At 43.4% G+C, this 17,869-nt stretch overlaps 1 protein-coding gene across 1 annotated transcript in view; it reads right to left on the bottom strand.

Moving 5' to 3' along the window:
* Nucleotides 1-17,869, bottom strand: part of CMTM6 (CKLF like MARVEL transmembrane domain containing 6) — a 97,894-nt gene that overhangs the window by 33,853 nt on the left and 46,172 nt on the right. Inside the window, exon 2 of the mRNA XM_075315241.1 lies at nt 2,256-2,432. Coding sequence (XP_075171356.1) covers nt 2,256-2,432 — 177 coding nt within the window. The remainder of the gene's footprint in view (nt 1-2,255; nt 2,433-17,869) is intronic.

Genomic DNA, 17,869 nt, shown 5'->3' with positions numbered 1-17,869 from the left:
AGCACATGCAGCAAGTGCTTAGCTGTATATTACAGCAAACTTCTGCTGTGGATGGCATGGACACAACGATATCCATGCACCATCCTTGTGACGTTCCATTACATCCTGATGCGTTACTTTACTGTTCATCAGGGCGGTTATTTATGTCCTTTGGCAGGAAGTACAGGGTGGGCCATATATATGGATACACCTAAATAAAAGGTGAATGGTTGATGATATCAACTTCCTGTTTGTGACACATTAGTATATGGAAGGGGGAAACTTTTCAAGATGGGTGGTGACCATGGCGGCCATTTTGAAGTCAGCCATTTTGGATCCAACTTTATTTTTTCAAATGGGAAGAAGGTCATGTAAACATCAAACTTACTGAGAATTTCACAAGAATTCTAAATTGGTTATTTACAATTTTATGACCACTTAGAAAATGTGTTCAAAGTGCTGCCCATTGTGTGGATTGTCAATGCAATCCTCTTCTCCCACTCTTGACACACCGATAGCAACACCGCAGAAGAAATGCTTGCACAGGTTTCCAGGATCTGTTGTTTCAGATGCTGCACATCTTGTATTTTCACAGCATAGACAATTGCCTTCAGATGACCCCAAAGATAAAAGTCTAAGGGGGTCAGATCGGGAGACCTTGGTGGCCATTCAACTGGCCCACAATGACCAATCCACTTTCCAGGACACTGTTCATGTAGGAATGCTCAGACATGACACCCATAATGTGGTGGTGCATTATAATAATATGGTATTCACTATCAAAAACTGTGTTCAGAAAATATTTAATAATATTAAATTATCAAATCTTCATCATGCTTGAGTGCTCGTTACTCGTACCCAGCAGTTGGACGCACAGATGGGTGTGACTCATGTACCGAGTATAGTGGAAGTCAATGGGGATTTCCTTGAAAAATGCCCGACTTCCTCATTGACTTCCATTAAACTCAGGTACACCAGTCGCTCCAATCCGAGCATATAACTGCTCATTACAAGTACCGAGCAGCCGAGCATGGTCGTGCTCACAGATCACTAATTAGAATATAACTTTGACATAATATTCATGTTTTTCCTGAACCCCTCACACAGGTAAGAACAGAGCTATACGTAAATACATGTTTTCTGGAGGAAAAAAACAAAAAAACCTTTCTGCAGCTACATTTTGACACTCAAAACTATTCTTGTAGTATTAGGGCTTGTTTTTTGCAAGCTTTGTTTATGCGTTAATGATTTTTTTTTTATGTTTAGCCGGGTGGGGGTATAACACATGCTATAGGAACGTCAACTTTTTCTTGTATTTGTGACGATTCCTCTGTGCAGAACATTCTGTATTGTTCTGCTATGCTCTCCTACGAAGCCGATATATGTTGCTTATAGTGCAGAGTGTTTTGCAGAATGAATGCTCTGCTGGTTGTTTCACAGCACTGGGTTCCGGGTTGGTCCTGGGAGGTGCTCACGCAGATGCTTCTTGTTCCCTCTGATTGCTCTGCTTCATAAGGAAGTGTTATTAGCTCAAGACTGCGCCAGTCATACCTCCTGGTTACAGTTGTGCTGTTGGCTCCCGTGGTGCTCAGTGTTCAGAGCGTGGCCTCTTGACTCTAGACTGTTGTTGACCTGTCTCTGCCTGTCCCCTCCTGTTTCTGTTTTGACTTCCCAGCTTCTGACCTCGGACTTCCTCCTGACCACGTCCCAGTCAGCTCCCTGTATTTTGGTACGTACTCTGCTGGAACCCTGACCTTTGGCTTATATTTTGACCTTGTTTCTGTTCGCCCTCCCGTTTACTGTCGTGTCCTCCTGGTTTATGATCTCAGATTGTCTGACCATCTCTCCATTAACTGCTTGCTAGTAATGACTAGTGCCACCTAGTGACAGCCATCACATTATTATTTCCTAATGTAGGGTATGTCCACACGTTCAGACTTCAGAAATCTCATGCACATGGTTATTTTCTCCTTGCAGATTTGAAGCAGTTTCAATTCCGCAGCTTGTCAATTCTATCAGTGCTCTGCAGCTTTTTTCACCCATTCTAATGAAATGAGAAAAAAAAAAAATGTAGGAAAAACAAGTTTTTAATGTACGTTTTTGATGCAGAAATGTTTGCAATGTAGAGCAGAGTCCCCTCCTCTGATAAATAACTTAGATATAACATATGCAGGTGACTGCAGCTCCTAAAAGATTATCCTAAAATTTAGTAGTTTAGGTAAATGTATTAGTTTTGGAAACATTATTAGAGTAGTGGAATAGATAAGCATACTTACGATTTTCTTGTAGCTTTGAATAACAATTTTATGCCTCAGAGGTGTATAGTATGTGATTATCATGAGGAGGGCAAGCAAAAAGGCGCTGCAGCTCACAAACTCAAAGAAGTACAGGCCTCCGCAGGAGTCACAGTAATCAATGAATTCTTCACATATGAAAGCCACAAATGACAGCGCCTAGAAGACAAGATGTGGATCAATTACCTCTTACCTCCATTTGTAAATGCACAAACAGAAAACTTAGTAAGGTGGCCTAAAAACGCCAGTAAAACTATTTTACATCTGTAATGAATATGAGCGAGTACCTGACTATTCTTACTCGCTATACTCATAACGAGTACTGTCTACTACTCGTGTATTCATTCCGAATAGCGTGTGCAATGGAAGTCAATGGGGAAAAACTCACAAAGTAACGAGTAACCCAAATTCTGCACTCTTTGCTACTCGCAGGAGATATACGACATTCAGATTACTCGTTACTTTGTGAGTTTTTCCCCATTGACTTGCATTGCACACACTATTCGGAATGAATACGCGAGTATTAGTCAGTACTCATTATGAGTATAGCGAGTACGAATAGTTAGGTACTCGCTCAGCTCTAGCCTGTAACACTATGGCATAACACTAAGATAAGCAATATAAGGGAGCGTTATGTAACCCCTCACCCTCGAGCAGAGGGCGCTGTCGATACCATCTTTGTGTAGCCTATGGCTGGGCTTCACAGTAAATATTATCCTTTTTTTTTTTAAACCATATTTTTTGCAGACGTTTTGCAGCTGAGATTACCGAATGCTTGCAGTACATACTTCAATACTTCATTATTTCAGTATATAGTCATAAAACAATATGGATAAAAGAAATCCGAGTTTAATGCTTCGCTAGAAACCACATGAATCCAGGAGTATGTGATGAAATCCTTTTTCTTTATTTCTGCAGGTCAATGTGTTTCAAAGACATCCGCCTTCTTCATCAGTATATACCGTATTTTTCGGACCAAAAGACGCACTTTTTTTCCTCCAAATGTTGGGGGAAAGTGGGGGGTGCGTCTTATGGTCTGACTGTGGCTGCGGGGAATGAGGGTGCTGCGGTGGAGCGGGTCATCGGGGACACGAGCAGGCTGTAGCAGCCTGCCGTGACCACGTGGGCCTGTTCATTTAATATACACGCCCATCCTCCCGCCCAGCTCTCAGCACTGAACCCGGCGCTGACAGGTGGGCGGGGTGATGGGCAGGGATAAACAGCCGGCCCGCATGATCACCCCTGGCAACTGCAGCCTGGAGTGATCATGTGCGGCTGTATTCACTGCTCCCCAAACATCATCATCAGTGATGGGGGCAGTGAATCAGTACACATTACTCACCGTTCCCCTGCAGCACCGCGATCTCCTGTCTGTGCCGGTCAGCTGACTTGCGTGGAGACTAGCGGTGCACACAGCGATGACGTCATCACTGTGCGCACGTGTCCAAGCTGCCGGCACAGACCACCGGAGGACATCGCGATGCTGCAGGGGAACGGGGACGGCTCCACTCAGCGATGCTGCCGCTGACATAGACTGTAAAAGGAGCAGTGCTGCAGGGAGTGAGGTAAGGTGAGGTGAGTATGAACGTTTATTTTTTTATGTGCCACAGGATGCAGCCATACACCAGGATGAGGGCATATAGGAGGATAGGGGTTTATTATGAGCAGCATGGGGAGTATATGAGCAGGCTGAGGGTATATAGCAGCATGGGGAGTGTATGAGCAGCATGGGCAGTATATGAGCAGCATGGGGAGTATATGAGCAGCATGGGGAGTATATGAGCAGCATGGGGAGTATATGAGCAGCATGGGAAGAATATGAGCAGCATGGGGAGTATATGAGCAGGATGAGGGTATATAGCAGCATGGGCAGTATATGAGCAGCATGGGGAGTATATGAGCAGGATGAGGGTATATAGCAGCATGGGGAGTATATGAGCAGGATGAGGGTATATAGGAGCATGGGCAGTATATGAGCAGCATGGGGAGTATATGAGCAGGATGAGGGTATATAGCAGCATGGGGAGTATATGAGCAGCATGGGGAGTATATGAGCAGCATGGGGTGAATATGAGCAGGATGAGGGTATATAGCAGCATGGGGAGTATATGAGCAGGCTGGGTAGTATATGAGCAGGACATTATCCCATAACAGTGTCAGCAGCAGATCTTCGCCCCATAAGTGTGTCATGACCAGATTTTTTGCTTAAAATTTTATTTTCCTATTTTCCTCCTCTAAAACCAGGGTGCGTCTTATGGTCAGGTGTGTCTTATAGTCCGAAAAATACGATAGTCATACACATTAGTGGCATACCGTGAAGCCCAGCTATAGGCTACACAAAAAAAATTATGATTATATATATATATATATATATATATATATGTATTTTTCGCTTTATAAGATGCACCTGATTATAAGACGCACCCCCAAATTTGGTGAAGGAATAGAGAATTTTTTAATAAATGGGGTCCGTCTTATAATGCCAGTGTCCGTCTAACAAATAATATAGGGTATATGTCCCTCATAGCCCCCTCATCCTAAAATTAGCCCCCTTAATCTGGATATGGCCACCTTATATTGAACACATCCCCCAGTGATGCCACATTTCCCCTATGGCTGGCACACATCCTCTATGGCTGGCACACGGCCCCTGTGGCAGGCAGGCAGAGAGGCCCACTGTGGCAGGCAGGCAGGCCCACTGTGGCAGGCAGGCAGACAGGCCCACTGTGGCAGGCAGGCAGACAGGCCCACTGTGGCAGGCAGGCAGACAGGCCCACTGTGGCAGGCAGGCAGGCAGACAGGCCCACTGTGGCAGGCAGGCAGACAGGCCCACTGTGGCAGGCAGGCAGACAGGCCCACTGTGGCAGGCAGGCAGGCCCACTGTGGCAGGCAGGCAGGCCCACTGTGGCAGGCAGGCAGGCAGGCCCACTGTGGCAGGCAGGCCCACTGTGGCAGGCACACATCACACTCTGTTACATGTCGCCCCCGTGTTGCTGCTTTTAGTAAAATAAACTCTTTCCTTACCTTCTGCAGCACTGTCCTATCTCGTGTGTCCCTCCTCGGGGTTAAGCTCCTCCTGTATCCTGCACTTCCTACTTCCTGGTTCTAGTGCAGGTCATGTGATCGGGACAGCAGAGAGATATCTCTGCGTGCCTAATCACAGCAGCAGGAGGGAGACCGGGCACACGCTGGAGGAGGTGAGTAAAGAGTTTATTATTTTACTTTGGGCAGCAGCACGGGAGGCCATATCTAACACAGGGGGAGGGGGGATCCTGTGCGATCAAATGTAAGCACAGGCAGATATAATATGCCCCGCTGCCCCAGCCCATCAGCGCGATGCAGTTTCAGCACCACGCTTCTGATGGACAGCGGCTGTGCATATTATATGAGCGGGAGCAGGAGATAAAACGCTGCCGCTCCCAGCTGTCCCTGCCCCCAGCACCGCTCCAGAGCTGCCCGCACCTCCACTGAACTCTGTGTATATATATATATATATATATATATATATATACACCCCCCCTCCCATATATTCGGATTATAAGACGCTCCCCCTACTTTCCCCCAAAATTTGGGGGAACAAAAGTGCGTCTTATAAAGCGAAAAATACGATGTGTGTATATATATATATATATATATACATACACACACTTTGCAAAAAATATATATGCAAATATATATATTATTATATATAATATATGCAAATATATATAAATATATGCAAAAAAAATGTAGTTCAAAAATACAAAAAAACAATATTTAAATCAGCCCCCTTTTCCCAGACCAAAATTAAAATATAGATATATTGGGTATTGTCAAATCATACAAGTCTGAGCTATAGAAATATCGCTTACAGTAAAAATTGTAAATAAATAAATAAATAAAAATAGAATATAAATTTTGCACAGTGAAATAGTGCTACCAGGTAATAGCTTTGCAACAAAAAACAAACCCCCAAAACGATGACAGAACTGCATTTTTTCCATTTTACCCCATACCCACATGGAATGGTTTTCTAGTAGATTGTACAGTAAAGGATGTAATTTAAAATCGAAATTAAATATGGCTGTGTCAATGGAAATTAAAAAAAAAGTTTGAAAAAATAAAAGTGCCAGGAAAAAAAGGCTCAAATGGGAATGGTTTAAAATGAGCCTTGTCCAGCTAGAGAGTAAAGGGTACTTTACACGCTGCGATATTGGTACAGATATCGCTAGCGAGCGTACCCGCCCCCGTCAGTTGTGAGTCACGGGCAAATCGCTGCCCGTGGCGCACATCGCTAAAACCCGTCACATGGACTTACCTTTCCTGCGACGTCGCTCTGGCCGGCGATCCAACTCCTTTCTAAGGGGGCGGTTCGTGCGGCGTCACACGGCAGCTGTCCAATAGCAGAGGAGGTGCGGAGATGAGCGGCCGGAACATACCGCCCACCTCCTTCCTTCCTCATTGTCGGTGGACGCAGGTAAGGAGATGTTCGTCATTCCTGCAGTGTCACACATAGCGATGTGTGCTGCCTCGGGAACGACGAACATCGTACCTGCAGCAGCAACGATATTTGGAAAAGGAGCGATGTGTCAACGAGCAACGATTTTTCACGTTTTTGCGCTCGTTGATCATCGCTCCTTGGTGTTACACGCTGCGATGTCGCTAACGGCGTGACCCCGACGATATATCGTTAGCGATGTCGCAGCGTGTAAAGCACCCTTAAGGCTATGTGCCCACAGGACAAGGTATCCGCGGATTTTGCCACGGAAAACCTGCGGATTTATCTGGATTTTCTAGAAAAATCCGCAGGTTTTAGCAAGCACAGACACTCCCCATGTTAACCTATGGGACATGGGGAGTGCTGTATCAATGCTGCGGTATGTGTAGCTGCGGAATATGCTGCGGATTTCCCGCATCCGCACGTAACTGCATGTCAATTATTCCTGCGGAAATATCTGCGGAATTCTCGGCCCTCCACTATGTAGATAAAGGGAGGGACGTCTGCAGGTAAGTCGCACAAATGTCCGCAGGTTTACCGCATATTTCGCAATGGATAGCTGCGGATTCCGGAGAGCTGCTGTGGGAAACCTGCGGATATATCTGCAGGCAAATTGTCCCGTGGGCACGTAGCCTAAGGCTATGTGCGCACTTTGCGTTGAGTTTCTTGCAGTTCTAAACGCATCCTCTGGTAGAAATGGTCTTTGTCAAATTTGGTTTTGACCACAAAAAACGCTATAAATAAGCTTGCGTTTTAGCCGTGTTTTTACCGCGTTTTACATGCTTTTTCTATGCTTAAAGTCATATGCGTTTTGAATACAAATACACTACTAAATAAAGTTTAAACATTCAAACACTATGAAAAAACGGGAAAAAATGATAACAAATATCATGATTTAAATCGTGCACAAAATAGCTGTTTTTCTTAAAATTATATTTGTCAAAAAAGCATGTTAAACGCTAGGAATTTGATTTTCCTAGCGTTTAACATGCTTTTTTGACAAAATAAATGCATGCCTTTTTTACTTTATAATAAGGGCATGATATGTCCCTTTACACACACACATAGTCCGACAATTAAATTAATGAAAATCCATAATTTTACGTTATTTTATGCATAAAAATTATAAAACTGTTATAATTTTAATAAAAAGCAGGGAATACGTGATGGATTAATGAGCGGCCGGCATTTTCAAAAGAGGAGAAGCCGCCACAGTGTGAACGCCGTGCTGCGCAGCGCCGGTGATCGTGGATCGGTGAGTATGAGAGAGGGGGTGGGAGGGAGAGACCGACATGGACAGAGAGAGAGATAGAGACATAGAAAGACTGACCGACAGACAGAGAGAGAAAGACAAAAGAACTGCCTTTGTTATGTTAAAAAAAACATGTGGATCGCAACAATAATGCAATGCAAGCGCACTGCTTCACATTTTGGCAGTGATTTACTACAACTCATTGATTTCAATGGGTGTAGAACGCAGCCAAAATGGCAAAAACAATTGACATGCTGCTTCTTTGAACGCATGGTTTTTGCCCAAAATTATGCAAATTAAACGCAGCGTTTGGAAACGCAAAGTGCGGACAAGAAATCCACATTTTCCATAGACTTTGCTGGAAAATCAAAACGCATGGCTTTTGGCATGAAAACGCTGCAGTTCAAAACGGACCTAAAAAGCAGCTGAAAAGCAGGTGAAAACGGAAAGTGCGGACATAGCCTTAGGCATACTGCAAGCCACTTGAAAAGCATCAAGGGGATGCAGGTGCACGGTAAAAGGCATCAGAAATGGAGCAGCAGGGGGGATATGGGTGTACGGTAAAAGGCATCGGAAGCAGCTGCAGAGGGTCTGTGCTCCATACCTCCTCAGCAGCTCAGGTCTGATAAATGAATGGTGTCTGGTCTGTGATTTGATAAAGGGTTTTTCTGGGGCTTGCATTGCTCTATGATAAAGGATTGAAATATTCTGGAAAAGTGAGGGGCTAAAGATATCTGGTCAGCAGTCTCTGCAGACAGACACAAGTCATGGATAAAATAAATTGTCTTGGCAGTTTCAGTCTCTGCTCAGCTAGGCTGCGTGTCCCTCCTGCTGCTGAGATGTCACACCGCTCAGTACAAGCTGCAACTGTTAGGCAGGATGGACACAGACTGAATACACTTACAGTCCTGCACTATAAGGCTATGTGCGCACTTTGCTTTTTTTCATGCGTTTCCGCAGCATTTTGAACTGCAGCGTTTTATTGCCAAAATGCATGCGTTTTGATTTTCAGGCAAAGTCTATGGGAAATTGTGATTTCTTGTGCGCACATTGCTGTTAAAAACACAGCGTTTCAGTTGCAGAAAATTTGGCAAAAACTCAGCGTTTAAAGAAGCAGCATGTCAATTGTTTTTGCCATTTTGACAGCGTTTTGCTAACATTAGAGTCAATGAGAACTTTCAAAACGCTCCCTCCCACCCCCTCTCTCATACTCACCGATCCACGATCACCGGCGCTGCGCAGCACGGCGTTCACACTGTGGCGGCTTCTCCTCTTTTGAAAATGCCGGACGCTCATTAATCCATCACGTATTCCCTGCTTCCCCCGCCCACCAGCTCCTATGATTGGCTGCAGTCAGACATGCCCCCACGCTGAGTGACAGCTGTCTCACTGCAACCAATCACAGCTGCCGGTGGGCGTGTTTATATCGAGTAGTAAAAAAAAAAAAAAAATGAATGAAAAAAAAAAACGACGTGCGGTCCCCCCCCTCCACATTTGGACACCAGCCAGGGTAAAGCCACACGGATGAAGGCTATTATTCTCAGGATGGGGAGCTCCACGTTATGAGGAGCTCCCTAGCCTAACAATATCAGCCAGCAGCCGCCCGGAATTGCCGCATCCATTAGATGCAACAGTCCCGGGACTTTACCGGCTCATCCCGAATTGCCCTGGTGCGGTGGCAAACGGGGTAATAAGGAGTTAATGGCAGCAGCCCATAGCTGCCACTAAGTCTTAGGTTAATCTTGGCAGGCGTCTCCCCGAGATACCTTCCATGATGAACCTGTAAGTTAAAGTAAATAAACACACACATCCAAAAATCATTTATTTGTAATGAAAGACAAAAAAACACCCTCTTTCACCACTTTATTAATCCCTCAAAAACACCTCCAGGTCCGACGTAATCCACGTAAGGTCCCACGATTCTTCCAGCTCTGCTACATCGGAAGCTGACAGGAGCGGCAGTAGAACACCACCGCTCCTGTGAGCTCTATGCAGCAACTTAAGTGAGTAGCGCGATCAGCTGTGCTGTCACTGTGGTTAATCGCGGCCACAGATCTCAGGTGGAGGACTGCAGCTGTGGCCGCGAGTAACCTCAGTGAAAGCACAGCTGATCGCGTGGCTCACTGCAGACACTCAGGGGATTTGCGATCACAAGTGAGTCTTTCATGTGTGACCGCAAATCAAGCCGCGGCACACGCACAGAGCCGCACAATCACAATGAAGTCAGGTGAAGTTCATCCGAGTTCATTCTGATCGCGCGGCACTGTCCCGCAGCCAGCCATGACAGTGACAGTGCGGTCCCAATCTGCTCTGCTACAAGTCTATGGGGATGCTGCAGAGCCGAGTGGGTGAGTACTGTGAAAAATGTGCGTTCTGGATGCTTTTCCCACTCTGTCTATGGCAGAGAAAGCATCCCCAGGAATGCCCGCACTTTGCGTTCTGCCAAATGCGTCTCAGAATGCAGCTTTTTCGGCTGCGTTCTGAGACGCACACGCAGTGACTTACACGCTGCAGAATTGAACTGCAAAGTGCAGACATAGCCTAACTCTTTTCAATGCCACTTTTAAGTAATTTTGGGGTATGAAAAATCTAGAAAACTATTTTCATTTGGATTAGCATCAATATAACATAGAATTTTATACACTAACATTTTAAAATGTACATGACCAAATGCAGTTTCCTTAATCCCTTCACTACCCGGTGATTTTCTGTTTTCCATTTTTTCCTCCCCTACGTTCAAGAGCCATAACTTTTATTATTTTTCCGTCAATGTGTTTCTTGCAGGACGAGTTGTACTTTTGAATGACACCATTCATTTTACCATATAGTGTACTAGAACATGGAGAAAAAATTCCAAGTGCAGTGAAATTGTAAAAAAAAAAGTGCAATTTCACCTTTTTTTTTTTTTGTTTCAGATGGTAAAACTGTTATTTCGTGTTCACTATATGATAAAACTGAACTGGCAGTATGACTCCCCTGGTCGATACCAGTTTGTAGATACCAAACATGTATAGTTTTACCTTTATCTAAGTGGTGGGAAAAAATTCTGAAATGTCAAAAAAAAATTTGCTCTTTTGTCACCATTTTCCGAGACCCGTAGTGTTCTCACTTTTTGGGATCTGTCATAAGCAGAAACCTGTGGGAAAAAAAGCGCATAGGGTCTTACCCTGACAAACAGGGGGTGTAGTAAAGAGTAATCCTACTCACCAGTTAGAGTTGTGAAAGTAACCGCGCCAGAGATCCTAGATGTAAACTTGATCAATGTACACTTTATTTCGGCATAGGTCTACGCGTTTCAGGGGTCTCAGCCCCCTTCCTCAGGACCAGCAAGCACAAGATACATCAAATCTGCAGAGTCACATGCATACAGACAGTATATACCCAGTGGAAGATCAAAGAACCGCCCTCAAAAAGAAAAAAATCGGCGGGAAAAACATTTTTTTTTTTCTCCCTGCAAGGAGTGACGTGATCCGGTGGAAAAACCAAAGAAAAAGAACTGTATCGACAGCAACAGTCTCTTTGTTAATAAAATGACCAATGTAAATCAAAAAACAATTAAAAACCATTAACAAAATAAAAATGCATCATTGTTGAATAAAAAATGTATAACCATACATATATATGTGTTTATTGTGTCCCAGACCATATTAGAATTCACATTGCCGTAAGAAGGGTATAGAACCCACACCTAATCGTGGTCAACAATCTTCCTGAGAACCAAGAAATGTGAAGCAGTTAGTCCACACAGCCAGATCGATGTGTGGTAAATGTTCATGATATAAAGAAGGTGAAGAAACCATAGAAAAAAGGGATTTACTAAAAATGTGAAAAATAATAATTATATACGGAATGGCTGCTAGTGTCATGAAAAAGCAACATATATATCCCATAGAGTGATTAATAGTGTGCGCAAGACGAGCGCAAACCATAAATAAAAAAGAGCATATATGCATATATATACCCTACAACCTATCTATTAAAAAACCTATACGTGTAATAAACCCATATATAAAAAAAGGGTTTAGAACGAAAAAAATTATTAAAACGGCCAAAATGTATTGAGCCGAAAACAAGTGTATATATCTGTGTGAAAAAATCATGATATTACTATTAGACTGTGTGGTGAATATGATCAATCAGTAAAAAAAAAAAAAAAAAAAGGGTATACGAAAAAGGTAGGGGTGAATAGGAGTTCAGTGGCGTGGGAAAAAAACCAGGTGCGCATGCGTATAATCACGGGCAAGATAGGGGTGACGAGAGTTCAGAAGCGTGGGAAAAACCAAGGTGCGCATGCGTTAGATCAAAGACAAAGAGCCGGTGCAATGAATGAACCAATAAACTACAACTAGGGTGAGCAGAGTTCAAAGGATAGAGAACTCTATCCTTTGAACTCTGCTCACCCTAGTTGTAGTTTATTGGTTCATTCATTGCACCGGCTCTTTGTCTTTGATCTAACGCATGCGCACCTTGGTTTTTCCCACGCTTCTGAACTCTCGTCACCCCTATCTTGCCCGTGATTATACGCATGCGCACCTGGTTTTTTTCCCACGCCACTGAACTCCTATTCACCCCTACCTTTTTCGTATACCCTTTTTTTTTTTTTTTTTTAACTGATTGATCATATTCACCACACAGTCTAATAGTAATATCATGATTTTTTCACACAGATATATACACTTGTTTTCGGCTCAATACATTTTGGCCGTTTTAATAATTTTTTTCGTTCTAAACCCTTTTTTTATATATGGGTTTATTACACGTATAGGTTTTTTAATAGATAGGTTGTAGGGTATATATATGCATATATGCTCTTTTTTATTTATGGTTTGCGCTCGTCTTGCGCACACTATTAATCACTCTATGGGATATATATGTTGCTTTTTCATGACACTAGCAGCCATTCCGTATATAATTATTATTTTTCACATTTTTAGTAAATCCCTTTTTTCTATGGTTTCTTCACCTTCTTTATATCATGAACATTTACCACACATCGATCTGGCTGTGTGGACTAACTGCTTCACATTTCTTGGTTCTCAGGAAGATTGTTGACCACGATTAGGTGTGGGTTCTATACCCTTCTTACGGCAATGTGAATTCTAATATGGTCTGGGACACAATAAACACATATATATGTATGGTTATACATTTTTTATTCAACAATGATGCATTTTTATTTTATGTTAATGGTTTTTAATTGTTTTTTGATTTACATTGGTCATTTTATTAACAAAGAGACTGTTGCTGTCGATACAGTTCTTTTTCTTTGGTTTTTCCACCGGATCACGTCACTCCTTGCAGGGAGAAAAAAAAATGTTTTTCCCGCCGATTTTTTTCTTTTTGAGGGCGGTTCTTTGATCTTCCACTGGGTATATACTGTCTGTATGCATGTGACTCTGCAGATTTGATGTATCTTGTGCTTGCTGGTCCTGAGGAAAGGGGCTGAGACCCCTGAAACGCGTAGACCTATGCCGAAATAAAGTGTACATTGATCAAGTTTACATCTATGATCTCTGGCGCGGTTATTAAGAACCCATCTCCGCTATCTCTCTCTGTTTTTGGGATCTGTGGCTGTTTGAGGGCTTATTATTTCCGTCCATTTTTGCGTAGATGTAATGTTTTCATCGCTTGTTATTGCATTTTATTGCAATGGTGCGACAACCCAAAAAAAAGTTCAACGTTTAATAAGCCCCAAAAAGCCCTCCATGTCCGGTGTAATCCAGGATGGTCCAGCGTCGCATCCAGCTCTGCTGCATGAAGGTGACAGGAGCTGCAGAAGACACCGCCGCTCCTGTCAGCTCCAAGCAGCAACTGAGGAGAGTAGCGCGATCAGCTGAGCTGTCACTGAGGTTACCTGGATCCAGCGGTGGCCGCGGGTAACCTCAGTGACAGCTCAGCTGCTTCTGCAGCTCCGGTCACCTTCATGCAGCAGAGCTGGATGCGACACTGAACCATCCTGGATTACGCCGGACATGGAGGGCTTTTTGGGGCTTATTAAATTGGTGAACCAGGGAATTTGTTAGTGTTTTTTATTTCTAATAAATGATTTTTTCAGGTGTGTGTGTGTTTATTTACTGTAACTTACAGATTACTCATGGAAGGTATCTCGTGAAGATGCCTGACATGATTAATCTAGGATTTAATGGCAGCTATGGGCTGCCATTAACTCCTTATTACCCCGATTTGCCAACGCAGCAGGGCAAATCGGGAAGAGCCGGGTACAGTCCCAGAACTGTCGCATCTAATGTATGCGGCAATTCTGGGCGGCTGCTGACTGATATTCTTAGGCTGGGGGGCTCCCCATAACGTGGAGCTCCCCATCCTGAGAATACCAGCCTGCAGTCGTATGGCTTTATCTGGCTGGTATTAAAATTGGGGGGACCGCACGCCGTTTTTTTTTAATTATTTAATTATTTATTTCACTGCACAGTATAGACACGCCCACCGGCTGCTGTGATTGGGTGCAGTGAGACACCTGTCACTCAGCGTGGGGGCGTGTCTCACTGCAACCAATCATAGGCGCCTGTGGGCAGGGAAAGCAGGGAATACGAGATTGTTTAATGAGCGGCCGGCTTTTTCAAAATAGTAAAAGCCGCCGGAGCAGTGTGAACGCCGTGCAGCGCCGCGCCGGGGATCGGTGAGTATGAGAGAGGGCTGCTAACTTCAGTCACTCAGGGTATAAGCGGTCACCGGTGAATCCTTCATGGGTGACCGCTAATCAGGACGCGGCACAGACAGAGCCGCAGCATGACAATGAAGTCGGGTGAAGTTCACCCGAGTTCATTCTGATCGTGCGGCTCTGTCTGTGTCTGCTGTCAGCCGCCATGTAGCAGAGCTGAATGGCAGATGACATAGTAAAAAATACGCATTACACACGCATTATACACGCTAGTAAAATCATTAATTTATTCAGAAAAAGCATTGCACTTGAGTTGCACTCGGACCTAACGTGAACTAAAATCAGCCGAGTTTTTCTCAGCCCAGTCGGACCGATTTTACTCGCATAGATGTGTTTCCAGCCTTTGTGTGTGTTTGTACGTGTGTGGAATGGCACAATAGGGCACCATTGTGGGACATTTAACAAGATGTGGAACGAATTATCTGCATTGCAATGATTTCCTATGGGAAATTTTGCTTTGCTGAACGAGTAACTTGGTTAACAAGCACACTCCCAGAATGGATTGTGCTCGTTAACCAAGGTTCCACTGTATATGTATTTTTGTTTTTATTTTCAATGGGGCAAAAGGGGGTAGATATTTTAAAAACTTTTTTTTTTTTTACTTTTTATTGCTTCTCACAGGAATTTCATTATGACAGCGATAGGGCTCATCAGCTTAACTCCGGCTGTCACAACAACCCATCAGCGCCCCGTGATCGCGTCATGAGGCCGCCAATGGTGGCGAGGAACGACACTCTCCCCACCTCCTTCTTCTTCAGGACAAATGAATATGACTCTTTCTGTTTGAGCTACATTTGCCTTCCATGTGGGTCTGCTGCTGCTGACACAGTTGGTTGTGACTTTTACAACCCCGATAGGTGAGCCTCTCCCAGACATTTTTCGCTATTAGGCTGGAATCACACTTGCGAGTGTAAAATCGGTCCGATTCACATGCCAGAAAGTTGGACGATTTCTTCTCACATTTCATCAGAATGCTGTCAGTGTGCAATCGGTTTTTACCCTGCTACGCTGCTATTCATGTACTGTTATGTACAGGAGCATTTACAGTGTTATCTGCTACTTGCTAGAAATCTATTGAGAAACACGGATGTCACAAGGATGGTGTGTGTGCCGTCCGTGTGACATCCTTTTTTTTTCCCGCACCCATAGACTTGCATTGAAGAGACACGTGCGAGAAACTCACCAAAACGAAGCATGCTGCTATTTTTTTCTCAGTTTGATTTGGGCTGAGAAAAAAATAGCAGATCGGAGCTGCCTCATTGATTAACATTGGTCCGAGTGCAATGCGAGAATTTCTTGCATGGCACTCGTGCGAGTTAATCGCAAGTGTGACTCCAGCCTTAATTGGATAAGATCCTATGTGCGGTTTCTGTCTCTCCAGCTTTGTTTGAATGCTATATGCTAAATCTAAAATTTAAATAAATGTATTTCCTTTTGTTCTAAATGTACCCACCACCTCAAAGAGGAGGAAGTGGTTGTGTTACCTTGCATAGGCCAGAGTGCAAGCAGTGTACCTATCTTGTGCTTAGGAAAGCTGGATCGGCATGTGTATTATGCATGGCAGGAGTCTTGCTGGTCTAACAGAACAGTGAATGGCAGCAGCAAGTGATGTGTGGATGAATGAACAGTTTGTGGGATGCACTCATTATCAACCTGTTGTGAAAGGTGAGCGGACGAGTGAGTGTGAGTGGAAGCAGCACAGTCCCCCTTCACACTCACATCTGAATAACAGGTGCATCGAGTGGGTGGTGTTCATGACAGCAAGAAGAGTCCGGCGCATGGTTATGTGCCTTCAAAGGTGGTGCAAATGGTGGAAAAAACACCACATCAAAGATTTGAAGGTCAACCCGGAACAGTCTGGGGTCATGGTTTCAATAAGCACCGCACACTATATCAAGCAGAGCTTTATGGGCAAAGGCTGAGGAAGAAACCATTGCTTAAGAAAAGGCATAAAAAGGAATGACTGATCTTTGCCAAAGAGTACCTTGGTAAAGCACAATCCTTCTGGGAAAATGTTTTGTGTACAGATGAAACAAAAATATACCTTTTTGGCAATGCAAAGCAACAGTTTGTTTATAGCCAGCGTAATGAAGCTTATAAGGAAAAGAACACTATCAACAGTTAAGCATGGTGGAGGATCCATAATGCTGTGGGGTTGCTTTGCTGCGTCTGGTACTTGGAGGCCTTGACCATATCGCTGGTATCATAAAATTAGAGAATTATCAAGAGATTTTAGAGAAAAATGTCCTACGCAGCGTATGGTTTGAGTCGAAGATTATTCGTTCTCCAGCAGGACCATGACACAATGCACACATCCAAAAGTACACAGGAATGGTTGAAAAACAAAAAAATGGACAGCAATGAGTCCTGACCTCAATCCCATTGAAAATCTTTGGGGTGAGCAGAAAAGAAATTGGGAAAAAGAACCCTGCAAACATTCAGGAGCTTGAACAAACTGCAAAGGAAGAGTGGGAGAAAATACCAGATGAGAAGTCCAAGAAGCTTTTAGATGGCTACAAGAAACGTTTGGAGGCTGTTATTAATGCCAAGGGTGTGCAGCCAAGTATTAATTAGGGGGGGGCTTTATTTCTGCACATGCTGTTTATTCTGTTTCTTCTTTGAAATTACAACAGGTAAGTTGACAAACAATGTTTTATTGTTGTATTACTTTGGTCCTAAATAAAAAATCCTGAGTATATAACTTTGGTATATTTCCATTTATTGCTGAAGATATTCTACAGTGTATGAAAAAAAATGAAGGGGTGGTAATGGTGAGCAGCACTGTATAGGATTTTGACTGCATGTGTCGGAGAGTATATAATTATGCAGGTATTGTGTATGTATGAAATATATTATTATATATATTATTATGTGTTTTACAGTGGCGGTATAAATACTTGTGTGTGTATATGATTAAGCATATATGTAAGAATAAGAATGTTATTGTATTAGTGTACCTTCTTATTAATGTGTGTGTATGACAGCATACAATTATGTATGTTTGTGTTGGTATATGATTCTGTTTGTGAGTATACAATTATATATTTATGTGTATGTGTGAGAGAGTATGTGATTAAGCCTACATATGTATGTATGAGAGTAATTGAGAATTAAGTGGGTGTGTGTATTTAGGACAGTATATGCTTCTGCTTATATTATATACTGTACATGTCTATGAAAAAAATTGA

This window comes from Anomaloglossus baeobatrachus, chromosome 6 (genome assembly GCF_048569485.1).
Source record: "Anomaloglossus baeobatrachus isolate aAnoBae1 chromosome 6, aAnoBae1.hap1, whole genome shotgun sequence".
Lineage (NCBI taxonomy): Eukaryota > Metazoa > Chordata > Amphibia > Anura > Aromobatidae > Anomaloglossus > Anomaloglossus baeobatrachus.
Note: the sequence above shows the minus strand (reverse complement) of the source record. Positions and strands in the feature narration are given on the sequence as shown.